We start from the raw sequence: 17037 nt of genomic DNA, 5'->3' as shown, positions 1-17037 counted from the left end.
CCCTCTGACACAAAATGGAAGTTAAGATCTGGGGGAGGAAAAATTCCTTATCGGAATGAAAGCCCCCAAAGGATCCCATATCTGAAATTTCTGAGTTATGACATAATGAATTTTTTTGATTGACCCTCATTAATCATTGATAAAATAGCTTTATATCTCTGTTTAGAGATATTGTTTCATGATTTTGGATGACATGTTTTCAGTAGAACGAGGAACCTTTCTGTCAACTTTCGTCAAGTATTCATTATATACTCAATGAGGGCTTTAGCTGTAGACATTCAAATAACCGGATTTGTCCGCCAGGAACAGATGTAGTTCATGTGTATCCTAGTTTTTTCACAATCAATAGCATATACGAAATTCACTGAAATACATAATCATAGAGTTTTCATGAGAAAGGATCGGGTAAAAGTGATAAAGGACAATGAAAACATGACAATATCGATTTCTTGTCCTAGTGGACCGACCCTACATACATACAATTTTCTAAGCAACATTTTTGTAGAATATTTTCATGCACGAAATCTCATCGTCTGCTAATTTTTCAGATCCAGAAAACATCCATCTGCCTACATGCGGAGTGGTGTACACAATATATCTCAAATATTTCAATAAAATTATCCACTCCACACCAAATTTCAAAATGTGAGCGCTGAATTTTAGTTTAAGGGGTGATCCCTACTTATAAATTTCAGAAAAAAAGTAGAAATTATAAAAAGCAAAGTCAAATTTTTAAGTCGATCGGAACTATACTATTAGTTTGAGCGTTGGATGGGAACAATTTATTTTATTTTGTATGCAGCATATAAACTGTGTATTTCTCGAAATCGACCACAAAAATATATGACAATAGGTTTATTCGTTTTCGAGCTAGAGTTGGTACCGCAAAATGCTTTAATAAAAACAGGGTTTCGTAGACGGCCTCAAAACTTCGTAATATTTTTCTCTTTCAGATGAAGAAGCAAATCTGTCAAAAAGTTACGTAGTTTTCTCGGAAAAAAATCATGAAAAAGTGACTTCATTGAGCTTTACAACCGGGCTAAGCACACTAAAATGTCTAAAATGGCTTACATCCAGTTTGAAACTTGGTCATGAATTGCTTAAAATTTTTATTGCATGTAGTCCTTATGATTTGCATTGCCCCTTCATTTTCAAAAATACCTCGACTCCGAAACCCTAGTTGAAACATACTACATAGTTTTGTGACAAGTTACCCCTATGAAGCACTGTTTTTAAAAGGCGGTCTTCACTATAGGTCAAGAAGGGCTGTACCGATAAAGAAGCTATTTTTAATTTTGAACGGTTCTTTTATTTTGACAGTCCACCATGTTTTTAAAAATAAATATTTTTATAATCCCACGTCTAAAGACAAGATTATTAGGTACTTAATAAGCCCACAGAAATATGTGATGATTCGTCCAGTCGTTTTCGAGATTGGGCACCGCAGAAGCTTTTTTTAAAAGCAGTGTTTCGTATGTGACCATTTGCCACAAAACTAAAATTTTTCAACAAGAAATTACAGAAGGTAGATATACATGCAAAAATATCTGCTAAAAATGATTGGTACTTTCCTTGAAAAACAAAAATAAATAAATGTGTTTTTTGAGCTGCAAGACTAGGTGTTACCCTTTAAACAAAACTCATACAAATATAGCTTTAGGAGGTTTAATTTAATAGCCGTTTATAGTATATGTGTTTCGTCGGGTTAACCTTCTTTATGAACATTTGTTTGACGTATACACAATGGAATTGGAATTTAAAACCGAGTGACTTGATTAAATCCGGTTATATATGAACGTACTATATATAATAGACTTATGTACAGTTGTCTTTAAGAGATCAGTGTACCTACCAAATTTTATGTGAAAAAGTTGCCATAACTAAAAATCGCAATTTTAGGATTAAAAATCGTCAAATCTTCATTTCTGTTTTTTGGACTAAAAATTGTAAAAATGCCGATAAATCCGTAAATCTGGCATCACTGGTTGTCGCACACACAAAATACAGCATACTTGTTTCGGTAGTACGGACTGGAGATTGATTTGTCAGCAGCAATGGACAAAAGTAGTCCAGTTTTATTTTTGCAAGAGAAATTCTTCAAATTGTTGTCGTGTCAATTGTAAGTTGTCGTACAGTATCGGTTGCAGTTCACATGTGTGACGTATGCCGACTAATGTTGAAATTATGAAAATATTGACATTGACTTTTGTTCAAGCATATTTCACATATTTAATTCAAATACATACTCTCATGTGTGACCGACCCATTCCCCTTGCTACAGCAAAAAAGTGCCGGCAACAATGCATCGTGAACTCAACACATTGCAACAAAGACGTGGTGTTTAATTGCTTCATTCATGATGTAGATCTTATGTAGACTTTCACTTGCCTATAGAAGGCAATGAATGATGTGTTAGAAGATATCGTGGGAAGAGCGTGTATATACATATGTACATATGTATGTAAGGTCTGCCTACATTCATAATTGCGTTCTTTTGCCTACTTTCGCACTTGAGGCATTGTTAACCTTAATTTGTTTAAACGGTAACCTCGCAAACAAAGCACTATGCGTACAATGAATGCATCCATTATGAGGGTGGCTGGTTGTCGTAAAGCCTACCACATAAGTGTGATTCTTAAGTGCTTCGACAAAGGTAACTTCACTGCAAATGTTGCAGTCTTATTGTTTTGGGATTGTATTTCCACATGTGCACATATACAATATGTACATAATCACGTATATACATACATATGTCGTGTAGTATAAGCACCCTGTAGGAAATGTCAATAGTGAATCTCTATTGACTTACTACTGACATTGTCACCAGTACTACTGACCAATTGTGGACGAATCTATGCATTTTCCTGTAGACATTTTATATGAACGTGTCATTTGAAAGTTACTAGTGACATTGGTACGAGTATGTCAGTAGTTTCTGAGTGACCATGTGTTGACATTGGAGGGAGTGAGGCAATAGAGATATTGGAGTTAGTGGGTCAATAGTTCATGAAGAGCCGTATGGAGACATTGGTACTATAAAAGTTTGAGATATCGATAGCTCTACTATTTGTGGCTTTTTAGTAGATTTAAGAGTTCAAATACTACACTTTTGCTTTGTAAAATTTGTAAGTAGTCATAACCCCTTAATCCTTTGAACCCCGAATTTTTTTCCGTAGAGATAAACATATTTTTCATATTTATTATGATTATTAGTCGCAAAAATAAGTCATCTGCGAAAAAAATCTCAGAAATTCCTCGTGGTAAGGGAGTTACCAAATGTTGCCTGTGGGCAACATTGGGCTATTGTTATAAAAATTAACAAAGTTTGTTTCTTAAGTCTTTGTATTATCGTTATATTTTTTATTATTTATTATGTGGAAAATCATGAACTGATGACTTTGTTTTTCTGGAGGAAAATTGATGAAAATGGAATGAAAAATTACTCTATATTTATCATATATAGTTCACGAATTAGCCAATTAGACGTATATAGTGGTGTTCATATAATTTGAAATTCTCATATTGAAATTTTTCAGAGTAGAAGCGTTTGAAAAAGTAGCGTTTATCTTACAAATTCCTAATATGTATATTCACCAAAAAAAAAATGCGACAATCTCCTTTTAATTCAAGTCCAATCTTCGAATAATAATATAAATACAACATTTTTCACAAGCCCGAATGTCCCAATATCCATTTGTATTTCATTGAATACCACTAACCAGCTTTTTCTTCTAAATTTCTAAATTTCAAAATTGTATGGTTTTTTATTAGATCAACATCTCAGTAAGATTTGTTAAAAAATGTCGTCTGCCATTATTCAATTCGTTTGACATCTAACGTCATTTTAAAAAATCACTAAAATATGTCATGTCCAGATTTTAACTCGACTACCTTTACATAAACAAGCATTATTTCACTAATCTAGCTATTTATTTCAAACTAATTTCCATTTTTATATTCTTCGGAAATCAACCTACCAACACCCACTTAGTATCTATAAATATATCAAACGGTGTGGGAAATACGCGTACACAAACATGCAATATTGCCCAAAGGCAACATCGGGCCACAAAGTGTTAAAGAAAACAAAGTAAAGTAACGATTGTTGACAACAAGTAGACAACATGTTACAAAATCACCGTAATAATAGACAAAGTGGTGACATGTCGACGCTAGACACCACGCTTCCTACAGGGCAATTATCCACACCGAGTTCATGGTTAATACATTCTAGAGAAAATAATGTATGTACATTAAGAGGAGGAATTCATCAGGTGTCGCATCCTTAACCAAGGTTAAGGGAATGTATATTCTTTTATATAAATACATATTTATAAAAAAAAAAAATCTTCAAATAATTGTTCCAATAGAAAACGTTTATGTTGTCGTAATCTACTTACTTCTGAGCATTTCGGAGTTTTTTGGCACAGAGGACTCTTGGTGACAAACTGAAAGAAAAAGATAAATAAGCCGTTTAACATTATGTTTTTAAAAACAGATTGTATAAAATTGACTAGTTTTTTCTATATGTAGCACTGTGTGGCCAAATTCAATATTTAGTGAGAAAAATTATAATTTTTTATGTTGAATTTATTCTTTTTGCTTTAAGAATTTGGCAAAAACTTGTTGCACGGAAATGCATTTTGAGCATGAGTGGAAGAGAAGTTTTCGCAAATTACCGATTTTATGTATTTTCAGGATTTAACAAACAATGACACTGTGCAACTTTTTTGAGCTAATCGTGTGCAAACAATTTGAGTCGAGCATTTTATGAAAGTTGAGACCCAATAGACAAAACCCGTAGAAAATAGGGGGTATATCTCTAAAACCAATACGAATCTTGTTTTGACCTCTGTAGCAAACTTGTAAATAAAAAAGAACAAGAAGAAAATATTTGGAGGAATAATGAACTCGAAAAACTGCATTCATTGCCTCAAATTTTATAATATATCTCAAGATTCAAAATGTGTATGTATATATTTCGCATCTTATCTTCAAAACAGTTAAATTTTTCTTAATGTTATCGTTGGGAAAAATATTCGCTGAAATCTAATATGTATTTAACAAAAAAACAATGAACAGTTGGCATTTAAGCAATCCTTAATGTTCGTGTGCGTGGCCTAGTATGTAGTGTGTTCGGCTACAAAGCAGAAGTTCGTGTGTTCAAAACCAGCAATGAGCGAAATTAAAAAATATATTGTTTAATATTATATAGCTTATTTTTTAAATTTCCAGTGACCCAATTTTTACCAAGGCATTTAGGTAGATGCATGAATTACCACAACTAAAAAATTTACAAAACAACATTTTTGTTATGAAAATTAAATGTCAAAGAAAATATTGAATAATAAGGTCGTTCTAAAAATTTGTCAGAAAAACATAAATACATTTTGAAATTTTATGGTAGCAAATTTCGAAATTTCAAATTTAATTTTTAAAACCAAATTGGCAAAAAAAAAGTAAAAATACAGCTGATTGTCACTTCTACCTCATATAAATGTGCCTTGAATTTTACCCAGAAAAAAATCCTCCCAAAATTATGGGTTTTGTAAGTAGTTGCGGCAGCCAAAAATTCCTTACAAAACCCATTATTTTGGGAGGATTTTTTTCTGGGTAAAATTCAAGGCACATTTATATGAGGTAGAAGTGACAATCAGCTGTATTTTTACTTTTTTTTTGCCAATTTGGTTTTAAAAATTAAATTTGAAATTTCGAAATTTGCTACCATAAAATTTCAAAATGTATTTATGTTTTTCTAACAAATTTTTAGAACGACCTTATTATTCAATATTTTCTTTGACATTTAATTTTCATAACAAAAATGTTGTTTTGTAAATTTTTTAGTTGTGGTAATTCATGCATCTACCTTATCTAAATGTGCCTTGGTAAAAATTGATAAGACTGGAATAGTAAGTCCATATTTATATTATATATATTATATAAACTGACAATTGCCGCAAGGAAAATTGCCTAATGTAAATATGGACTAAGAAAAATGTGCAAAATGTTTTTTTTTTGGAAATTCGAACTACAGTCGGACCTCGTGATGGTCGGGACCGGGGGCATTAAGGATAATCGATTTTCCCGGATAATGGAGGCAATGTTTTTATGTATTTTTGTAACATATTTTTAAGTAAAAATGGCATAGTGTTGTACAATAATAAGAAATCTGCAATTTTTATTATATTTTTTAAGGTAATCCATAAAATATTAGAAGGATATATAATAACATCAGCATCAGATTCATCTGAATTGACTTTCCCGGATAATGGAGGTTCCCAGATAGTCGATTCGCGGATAATCGGTGTTCAGCTGTATAAGTATACGAAAAGTACTAAATGGTACTAAATTTAGTACAATTTGGATTTGTATGAACTGATAGAGCTGGAATCATGAACTTTTGGAATGAGGGTCACTGATGAATAGTAAGAAATATGTACCAAATGTTTTTTGTAAATTCGAACTATAAGTGTACGAAAAGTACTAAATTTATTACAATATGGATTGAAGTGAACACATATAGCTGTAATCGTGAAATTTGGAATTAGGATTACTGTTGGATGCTAGATTGAGAAATGCAGGCAGTTTTGAAAATACGTACTTACACTGCCGCTCACTTGAATAGAACCCCCCTGCAAAATTTTATTTAACCTCTATTTTTTCCGAATTATACAAGATATGAAGTTTTTAACTTTTATTATATTTCGCTGCATGTGTTTGGAGTAAACTTAGTCATTCATTTGCATTCAAATCCAATTTGTATAAGAATTATACGTTTACTGAATAGTACTGAAAGTACTTCGTTTTCAATATAGAGTGACTATGCATCGATACTCTAATACAATCTTTCTGTATTCGCAAGTTTTAAAGGGGGGTTCTATTCAAATGAGCCAAATTTTTTACTTCAATTTTTGACTTTGGTTTGTTTTTCTTGTATAATTCTTATACAAATTGGATTTGAATGCAAATGAATGACTAAGTTTACTCCAAACACATGCAGCGAAATATAATAAAAGTTAAAAACTTCATACCTCGTATAATTCGGAAAAAAATGGAGGTTGAATAAAATTTTGCAGGGGGGTTCTATTCAAGTGAGCGGCAGTGTATGTGTACAATTAGGATTTAGGCGAACGGATATCCCTAAGGTATGAACGTTTTTGGAAAGTCGAACTTATGTGTACGAAAAGTGCTAAGTGGTACTAAATTTGATATTAGATATAGTATATATGGTAAAACCAAATTTCCTTTACAATTCCATTTGTAAAAAATTAAAAAAAAAAATTTGCGATAACATCTACGATTTTGGTATAGAGGTTAAGGAAAAAATTCTGGTTTCAAATCTGTTCGCGTTCACAAAATTGGCCTATGCGCTCAAAAGTTATAGCGGTTTTTATTCTCTTATAAAGAAAAAATATTTTAACATTTAATTTCTGCTTTCTATGATAACTTAAAGGATAGGAAATTAAGAGTAATATTGAAATTACAATCATTCAAATTAAATGAAAATTAAAAAGCATGTTATTCGTGAATTAGTTAGTAAATTTTAAGTAAATTTTAAACGCAAATAATAGGTTTTTTAAGAAAATTCACGCATCAAATTTTGGTCTTTAGACTACAATTACTAGGATGCTGTAAGGAGCACACTCATGAGATATAAATTAAACGACGTAAAATCACGAGTTCTATAATCCTACTATGAGTTTGGAATATTATCTGTGTGAAGGGGTGAGAATAGGTTTAGTGTTTGGAAATTCGTACCGAAAGGTATATATTAGTTATTGTTTATTTGTATATTATTCCCTTTCCGCATACAAAGTATAGGGCTTTTGGTAGTATTCATATAAAAAGTCTTTAAAATTATCAACACATAGAAAAAATAAGGATTGCTCACACTATTCATATCCATATACACATTGTATCGGATTCTTGTCAAGTCATTTTCGAAGTCCATCAACCATAATTAACATGGATACATTAGGACAGAACAAACACACCGACATAATTTATGGCTCCTCTAAAATATGACAGCCGGTTATTTAATTGACTTTGGTTGGACAAACGAATATCCCATTGCCTTTGTACCATGAAATACATACTTACATATGAATGTGAACACATACATGAAAAGAAACGCACTAAATCGAAGTTTAAGCTTTCGTTATTATTTGGAATCCACGTACATAGAGGCACGTAGACACCCATAATCGACATTCAGAAACGAACTGCAACTGCTGTCATTGTTCATGTAGCATCAACCTCGACAGTAGAGGCACAGCATTGGCAGCTATGGATAATCATAATAATTTTCCACGGTAACGTTCATTGTAGCAATAAATTCAAATAAAAAACCAATATAGAATCTGTGATGCCTTCAGTCTACAAAGGTACACCGAGGAACTGATGCATATTGTGAGGTAGACGTTCTGTTGTTTTTGAGCCACACTTTCGAAATAAATGTTCTGCAATCAGTTCGTTGAAACGAAGTGAGGGAACAGCGAAACTAGGGCAGAGAACACGCATACCAAGTCACAATAGCAAAGTCATCTCTGTATTTATCACAAAACGTTAAAGAAATGATGATGTGCTAACAACATGCTCCTAATAATGATCTCCTCTCTCAAATCAAATTGGACAACTTGACCAAAAATCGTCAAAAGTCTAACATGTTGTTTGGCCTTTCGTAAAACTATTTTGAAGTGGCTGTAAGTTCATTTTATATAAAATATTGACACAAATATACCTACATACATATGTATATGGAATAAAAAAACAAAAAAGTTTTACAATCGATAATTTCCGAGAATTCGCTAGAATCAATACTCCATAGGCAACATGATAATAGTGTATGATTTTTCGATATATCCACTGCATCCAACTAAAATTGATGCAGACATTTTGAAGTCTGTGTATCTCATGAGTGTGCTCCGTACAGCATCCTGGTAATTGAAGTCCAAAGTCGATCTATTCCATCCACTGGAACCGCGGATATAGATAGTTTGAAAATAGAAAAATCAGAAGAAATATGTTGATAAATTCGCGTTCTAAACCGCGATTATTTTCGAATATTTAGCTGATACAGATAGTTTGCTCAGGATATGGCAATAAACTGTTGGTATCCGATAGTAGCGAAGATGGCGAATATACCACAGATCCAATCCCAGAAGAAGGTAATGAATCTATACCTCCCAGCCGGCTGAAGAATAATAAGGCAGCAGGAGCCCATAGCTTACCACTCGTGATGTTCAAAACCGGAGGCGGCACGCTGCACGATGGGGCCAATAACAGGTTCTTGAGGCAAGAAGTCATTTTTAAAGTCAGTGATTGAAATAAAATTATAAGGGAATTATATTTTCAACACGTTCAAACCTTCAAAATCAAAAAAATTACAATCTAGCAACGGCCCACGGTGACATGCCAGCTGTCAAAGATGTCATAATTTTAATTCCGTTTATTTTTGGCATTCAGTCGTAATGAAACAATTTAGGTATTTTGGCGCTGATCTGTTGATATTATATATATTTTTTTTAAATGGCAAATACGGGTAATGTTACGTAAATTAAGATTATTATTAAAAATGTAAATGTAATATTAGCTGTGGTCAATAATTTGTGGTTTCAGTAAGTGATGTTTTTTGATGTAGTCTGGGGTATCGTCCATGTTTTCTTTGGAGTAGAACTTGGTGAAAGGTGACGGTATCAGCTAAAAGTTTTTGAAAAGAAAGTTTGCGTATACTTGCGAATTAAAAAGAAATCAATATCCAGAGTTCGTAAAACTTAAAATTTTGGATATTTCTAATTTTTGGTTGGAAAACCAGCGGAAAACTAAATATGTTATATACTGGATTTCTGCGAAATTTAATACGAGGTGTCAAAGACAACTACATGACTTCTGTGTGCAGGAAAAGGCCAAAGTCGGACGGGGCCAACTATGTGATACCCTACATATATTATAAACTTAACATTAAATAGGATGAAAATATTTAAGGGGGCTATAGTTAATTCTGAACTGAATATAAAAAAATTTACCGAATCTACTCTTGGCTGATTTCGGCAAGAAGTACCGAATTTAATTCGGATCGGACTTATTTTACGTATTTAGTGTACAATAAACATTCCTCGACATTTCCCAATTTGCATCCAAATTATACAGAATTTGCATATTTGGTGCACCGATATATATATATATATCTAATTCTTAACCGATTTAAATATAACTTGGTAAACTTATTTATAGTCAGAATTTGGTAGCATTGTCCAATTTTCATCATAATTGGACAGAATTAGCGTGTGTGGTCCATCAATTACATGAAATCGGGTGAAAATATATTGAGAGCTATATCTATATATGAACCGATTTCAACCAAATTTGGCAGATTCGTTTCTAGGCCGATTATAAACATCTGCACGAAAATTTGAAGGTCCATTTTGCCTCAGAACCCTGACTTTGGCCCCTTCAGCACGCTGAAGGGGTATTTACCAGCTAGTTAGAACCATCTGGCAGGAATAACGCGTAGCCGACGATTGGAACCTGATTGTCCTGTCAACAAGAAAGGAGATAAAACTGTATGCTATAACTATAGGGGCATAAGTCTTCTCCCTATTGCCTACAAGATAGTGTCAGGGATACTGTGCGAACGACTAAAGCCTATGGTCAACGAAACAATTGGAGAAGACCCAAATCCTGGAGAAGACCCAAGAGATGCAGATCGATACCTACCACATTTTTGTCGATATAAAGCAGCATTCGACAGCCTCCTCCGTTCAAATGTATTCCAAACCACGTCTGGATTTTGTATCCCTGAAAGGTCGTTCGGATTTGTAGAATGACATTAACTGATACTAGGTCTTCACGAAACAGGAAATAACCTCCTGGAAGAGTTTAGTACCAAAAGTGGTTTCAGACAAGGAGACGGCCTCTCGTGTGATTTATTCAACATTCTGCTGGAAAAGGTTATACGAGATGCAAAGTGGAAGTGGAACAATATATAAAAACACCCATATGTTACTTGCTTATGCCGATGACATTGAAATCATGGGTCGATCGGTAAAGGAAGTTAACTGATATAGTTGCAAAAGTCGAAAAGGAATCTGCTAAAGTAGATCTGGCGGTAAACGACGAGAAGACCAAGTTGATGGTGTCGGTGCATTGCGCGACTTGTACCTATTTTAAGATTGTTTGTATTGTGTGATGCAACTGACGGCACACTTTGACGGCGGAGTGGAACATCGATGGTAAAAGTTAGTCTTAAGAGAGCAGCCCGAAACTCTCGAACTGATCAACCGATTCGGCACAAAATTTGACCTTCGTCATATTTTGTCATAGTTTCAGTTTGAAATTAGGCAATACCACTTTGGGTACTTCCACCGAATATTTATAAAATGTCACTTAAATGGTATGCACTATTGGAAATTTGGTCAAAACTTCGGATCTTCTAATATTTTGTCCAAATTTAGGTTAATTTCTAAAATGGAGGTGCCGTAGGGTACTTCCCCTACAAAAGCTCAACATTTGTGTCTAAAGGCAGTTTAAGGTCTGTTCGAAGATCCTTTGGAAATGTATACCGATGCCGTTCGTTGTGGTCCTGTTTACAGCGATATTATATTTTCCGCCGACAACTCCACGCTTACTGGCATACTGGTCAAAAAGTTATACGATGACCCACTGAAATGACTAGTGTGCTCGATACCTGTCGAAAAGATATTACTCGCAAAATAAGATCCACTTCCAAAATGGACTATGTCTGTCCATTCCTTTAAGTACCTCATCTGCAACACTTTTGAACTTTAATCCTAATCCAAATGTTCGTCGGCAAGTTCAAATGTCAAAAAAAGGCCAAAAAATACGGATTAAGCTGGAAACCTCAATTTTGGAATTCTCATGATTGTTGAGATTGATGTGGAGGTGGTTTTGGAAATACGTAACGTAGGTATAAGAAAGGTACTAAAATGGAAATGGAATTCTAAAACTTGGCGTTAGGGTCGCTGTCTGTGTGTATAGTTTAGAGTTGTACAATCTAGTTCATTTGAAAGAGCTAGTTCATATAGTTTCCACTTTTAACTGAACTAGTTCAGAAATTTAGTTCATAGCTCACTCTCTAGTTCAATCATTCGGATAAATCATTCACTTCATTGAATCGGTTCTTAAGCTGCTATCTGACCATTCTAAAACTTGGCGTTAGGGTCGCTGTCTGTGTGTATAGTTTAGAGTTGTACAATCTAGTTCATTTGAAAGATCTAGTGCATATAGTTTCCACTTTTAACTGAACTAGGTCAGAAATCTATTTCATAAGTCCTATTTGTAGTGGGATTCGAATAATTGTTTAGTTATTTTTATAAAATGTGTCAATAAATTTTTCCTGTATACCAGTGTGAAACATTTGTTATTTTATGTATTTGGTAAAATAACAATTGTTTCAAGAAAATTGTTAAAAATTATTTAAATCGCTCAAATTTCATACAAGCCCACTGTGCAAATTTGTTTTCTATTTATTACTATATAGCTAATACAACAACCAAACATAAAAATATTTTTTCCAAATTGAAACAAAACGAAATCAAACCCCACTTCAGAAATCCCCATGTGATTTTATGTGTGTGCATGTGGCGAATATGTACATACGGGATATTAAAAAAATATTGTCCTGATAACAAAACCGCGTTTTAGGTTGATTCCTTAAAAAAGGACTACGCACTTTTTACGTTAGGGACAAAATGACAACGCACTTGTTAATATTTTTCTTCCTCTACACGGCTATGTGGTGGTATTTTTTAGTAGTTGTCAAAAATTTGAAATCTATTTCACGTGTGTGTATTAGGGTTATGACTTTTTGACCTTTTTCTTGAAAATGATTTCCTGAAGCAAGAATGAATGAACTTTTGCCTACTAATGGCTAAAATAACATTACTTTCATTTAAAGAGATCACTCACAATGAAAATGATTTCCTGAAGCAAGAATGAATGAACTTTTACCTACTAATGGCTAAAATAACATTATTTTCATTTAAAGAGATCACTCACAATCCGCTTTGAAAAAATCCTATTAATTAAAACAAGTAAAAAAGTCTTAAGTTCGGCCAAGCCGAACTTTTTATACCCTCGACAATAAAATTTCTGAAGTAAAACGGAATAATTATTTTCTTTACTGTCCACAATTTTAGGAGGAGATATTCCGTGACCACTTATACCTAAATAAAGTAAAAAATCATAAAAAATGTATTCAATATGGGGCTAAATCAAAGTATTGACCTATGTTTTCGGTGGAGAAGTTTTGTGACCATTGGGAAACTCAAATGTCGAATTGCAGATTCTTGGATTAAAAATTGTAGCTAAAATCCAAAAAACCGAAAATCGGGAGATACCGTTATATGGAGGCTCTACCAACACATGTATATATGTGGACAGTTTTTCGAATTACAGATAGTTGGGCCAAAAATACCGAAAATGGGGAGGCACCGTTATATGGGTGCTATACCAAAACATGTACCTACGTTGACAATTTAAAAAGAGGAGTGGCTATACCTATGCTGACAGTTTTTGGTGGAGACGTTGTGTGACCACTGGGAACCTCAAATGTCAACTTACAAATAGTTCGGTCAACATTTGTTTGTGATTACTAGCAACCTCAGCTGTCGAATTACAGGTAGTTTGTTCAAAAATTGTAGCTAAAATTTCAAAATACCAAAAATCGGAAGGTAACGTTATATGGGGGCTATACCAAAACATGGACCTATGTTGACGGTGTTTAGTGGAGATATTTTGTGACCACTGGGAACCCCAAACGTGAAATTACAGGTAGTTTGGTCAAAAATGTAGCTCGAATCCTCAAAATACCGAAAATCGGAAGGTACCGTTATATGGGGGCTATACCAAAAAGTGGTCCGATATAGCCCATCTTTTAATTTGAACTGCCTATGGAAAAAAGACACTCGGATGGAAAAATATAGCGCTCTAGCTAGCTAGATCGTCTTAGAATTTTATACTGATCAAGAATATATATACTTTATATGGTCGCAAATGATTAGTTTGATGTGTTACAAACAGAATAACAAACTATGGTGGAGGTTATAAAAAAAGATTTTCTCAAACTTATTTTCTGTTGCACGAATGAATGACATATTGCCTATTATTGACTATATGTTTATTATTCCACTTAAGTATTGAAAAAGTCCGCACAAACCACTTTGGTAATGTCGCTTTCATTTGCAGTTACATATCGGCTTATAGCGACAGAAAAATTTTCAAATGACTCTTAGGTAAAAACTCAGGGATAAAAATTATACAGATGATACAGGGCAAAAAAGTCATAACCCTAATCTGTATGCAATGGAATTTAGAATTTAAATACTGAGTTTTAATCAAGTAAGTTTGATTTAATTGACAACGACGTGGTTTGTACTTTACTTTAGACATTATTCTGACAAATAGTTACTTGAGGCAACGGCTAAAAGCGCAACTCCATTGTTGCTCTATGTTGGATGGTGTCAAGTACGCTTTGTTACAGCTGTTCGCTTCCTACGAAAAGGAACAAATGTTGTTACTTAAGGACAAAACTTAAAGATGCAAATTGTCGGCAGTTGTTTTCGAAGCATTTCGAGGACTTTTCTCTCTATGAGACTTGCCAAATTCTTGCAGATTGTTTGAAAAATGGCAGTGGACGCACGATGCTTGTTTAACTCGGTGTAAATCTGCCGCATTAACTTTGCTCAAAAGTTCAGTGAAAGTTAAAAGTTTACGACTTTATACGTTGTTATTCCTTTTCTGTTAGAGATGGGGTTGCGGAGGTTGGTGGTTATTTGTGATTGTTGTGTGTTTGTAGCCGTGCATAATTTATTGAACAACAGGAACACCCCAAAAAGTACAATTTCGGAAACAAAGGGTGGATGTTCCCTCAATTAGTTTTTTCCCCACACGAATGCAAATCAAAGAGCAACATCAGCTATACGTACACGGATTATGTGTATGTGTGTACATACATATGTACATGCCAACATATAATATCTGGGCTCAATGAGTGACATATGACCAAAGTTTAAAAAAAGTACATATTAGATATCTTAAAATCTTAAAATACTTAACTAAGTACATGCACGTACATATCTAAAATTACTTCCATATGTGTTTCTGTTTTTAATTGAAGTTCGAGCGAATGTGTTTGTTTATATATTCAGAAAATTAATCAATTCTTTTGCATTGAATCTCCATAGGACTGGCGCTTAGACGAATGCAAAATGTGTGTAGGTACGTACTATATTCCATATGGATGCTATGTACATGTTCAACAATACATACATACATACATACATATGTACATACAATTATTGTCTGTGTTTTGTACACAAAAACAATGGAAATGGTAGAAACATTTCAATTTCAATTTGGATAAATACCTTCTCTAAGCATCCCTCGCGGCATTGCTGGACACGTATCTTTGTGGTTTGATGATTCTGGTGCTCTTGCTGTCGTTGGAGTTGTTCTTTCTGCTGATTTTGTTGCAATTGTCGTGGTTGTTGTGTGGGGCTGCCAGTAATACTAGATGCACACAATGCAATGACCATTAGGAGAAGGGCTAAAATTTGTTGCAACTGGAAACACATGCTGGACGATGAACCTATTGTTTTTATATTCAAGTGATTGGAGGAGCACTTCATTATCCGATTTGTTTTTAAATTGGGTGCCAAGAAGCAGAGGGTGTGCGTAGTGTGTGCGTAGGTATTGGTTGTTAGATTTTGCAGGGATTTAGGTGGACTCTGATAACTGTTTACAAAACACGACGCTGGGCTATGTCATACTTTTGTGTCGTTGGTGGTGGATATATGTAATTTTCCTACTGGCGATTCCATTAGCACTACTTTGGGCGCGTTCCACTAAACAATGCAAATTATCAGCATACTGTGTGTGCTTGACTTCTCCTATGACGCCTTCGGTTTGAGTTCCTGTGTTTTAACTACAGAATCAGTGTCTAAGGCAAATCAATCAATGTGAAGTTGTCGTTTTCTTCTTATCATGTTATTATTTTGATTTATGTTTATTTGCACCGATTTGTGAATACCGACGGCTACCGAAACGTTAAACACTTACACAGTCCGGATTGAAAACAACCGAAACCTTGGGGAGTCTACACTAAACTGTGTTTTGCAGAATTTTTCTACATCAACAAAGAAGAGAGCACAACAACAAATGGAGTCAAATGTAACAGCAAACAAGGCGTCCAACGAAACTTATATCACACATACATATTCAAGTATACAATCTGGCTGCCCATCCAATAGTTCTTACAGTGAGCGAACCCACAAACGGCAAGCCCCATCGACTTGTATTATGCGATGTATACGTTCAGCAACAGCACTCAAGACCATACATAACATCTGTACTCCGGCATGGGCATGCGAAAACACTATTACTATAGACTGACATTGTATGCGCGTACTGTCCGTACTGTCGTACTGTGTGTTGAGAGTAACTGCCGAAAAGAGGCAAACGGGATTATCAAACGCTCACATCGAATAAATGTTGCTTGTGGATGGAAGCATTGGCACCAGTTCTAATTGGATTAGGCAAGGAGAGCAACATGAGACATTCCGCGGAGACTTATGACAAAGAGAGTGCCAAATACTCAGCCTTAGTGTCACCGGGAACAACAGAAGTAAACAGACGAGCAGAATAACCTTCATTGAGGTTAAGTGAAGTGAAGTTGTTGTTTGGGCTCCATCAAAATAGGCCATTTACATTTAGCAGGATGAGCAAAAAAGACAATGAACGCAGATGCAGATATGCTCTGTTAAGTGGATGTGAGTCTGTACAAATAATACAAGTGTGCAGAAATTGAGATACATTGTGGTGGAGCGCAAAATCCAATAAGACCAATTCATGTTGCAGGAGAAATAGGATTTGGAATTAGTTGTCCGGCTCATACAACAACTTGGTATAAGTATGCATGTTATGAATCAATCGATATTTGACAGTCGTTCATTCCACAACCGAATACAACAATGCAGTAATTGAAAAGATTGCGCAAGTTGTAGAAGCTTTATACCAAAA

At 34.3% G+C, this 17037-nt stretch overlaps 1 protein-coding gene across 1 annotated transcript in view; it reads right to left on the bottom strand.

Moving 5' to 3' along the window:
- The window catches only part of LOC141399534 (uncharacterized), a 44612-nt gene extending 28254 nt beyond the window's left edge, over positions 1-16358 (bottom strand). Inside the window, exons 1-2 of the mRNA XM_073978481.1 lie at positions 15387-16358; positions 4401-4448 (exon numbers count right to left, since the gene is read on the bottom strand). Of these exons, the coding sequence (XP_073834582.1) occupies positions 4401-4448; positions 15387-15647 (309 nt within the window). The 5' untranslated portion in view covers positions 15648-16358. The remainder of the gene's footprint in view (positions 1-4400; positions 4449-15386) is intronic.
- Positions 16359-17037: the final 679 nt, after the last annotated feature.

Source organism: Musca autumnalis, unplaced genomic scaffold (genome assembly GCF_047663935.1).
Source record: "Musca autumnalis isolate F117 unplaced genomic scaffold, ASM4766393v1 scaffold_3, whole genome shotgun sequence".
Taxonomy (NCBI): Eukaryota; Metazoa; Arthropoda; class Insecta; order Diptera; family Muscidae; genus Musca; species Musca autumnalis.
This window is presented reverse-complemented; position numbering and strand designations above follow the sequence as displayed.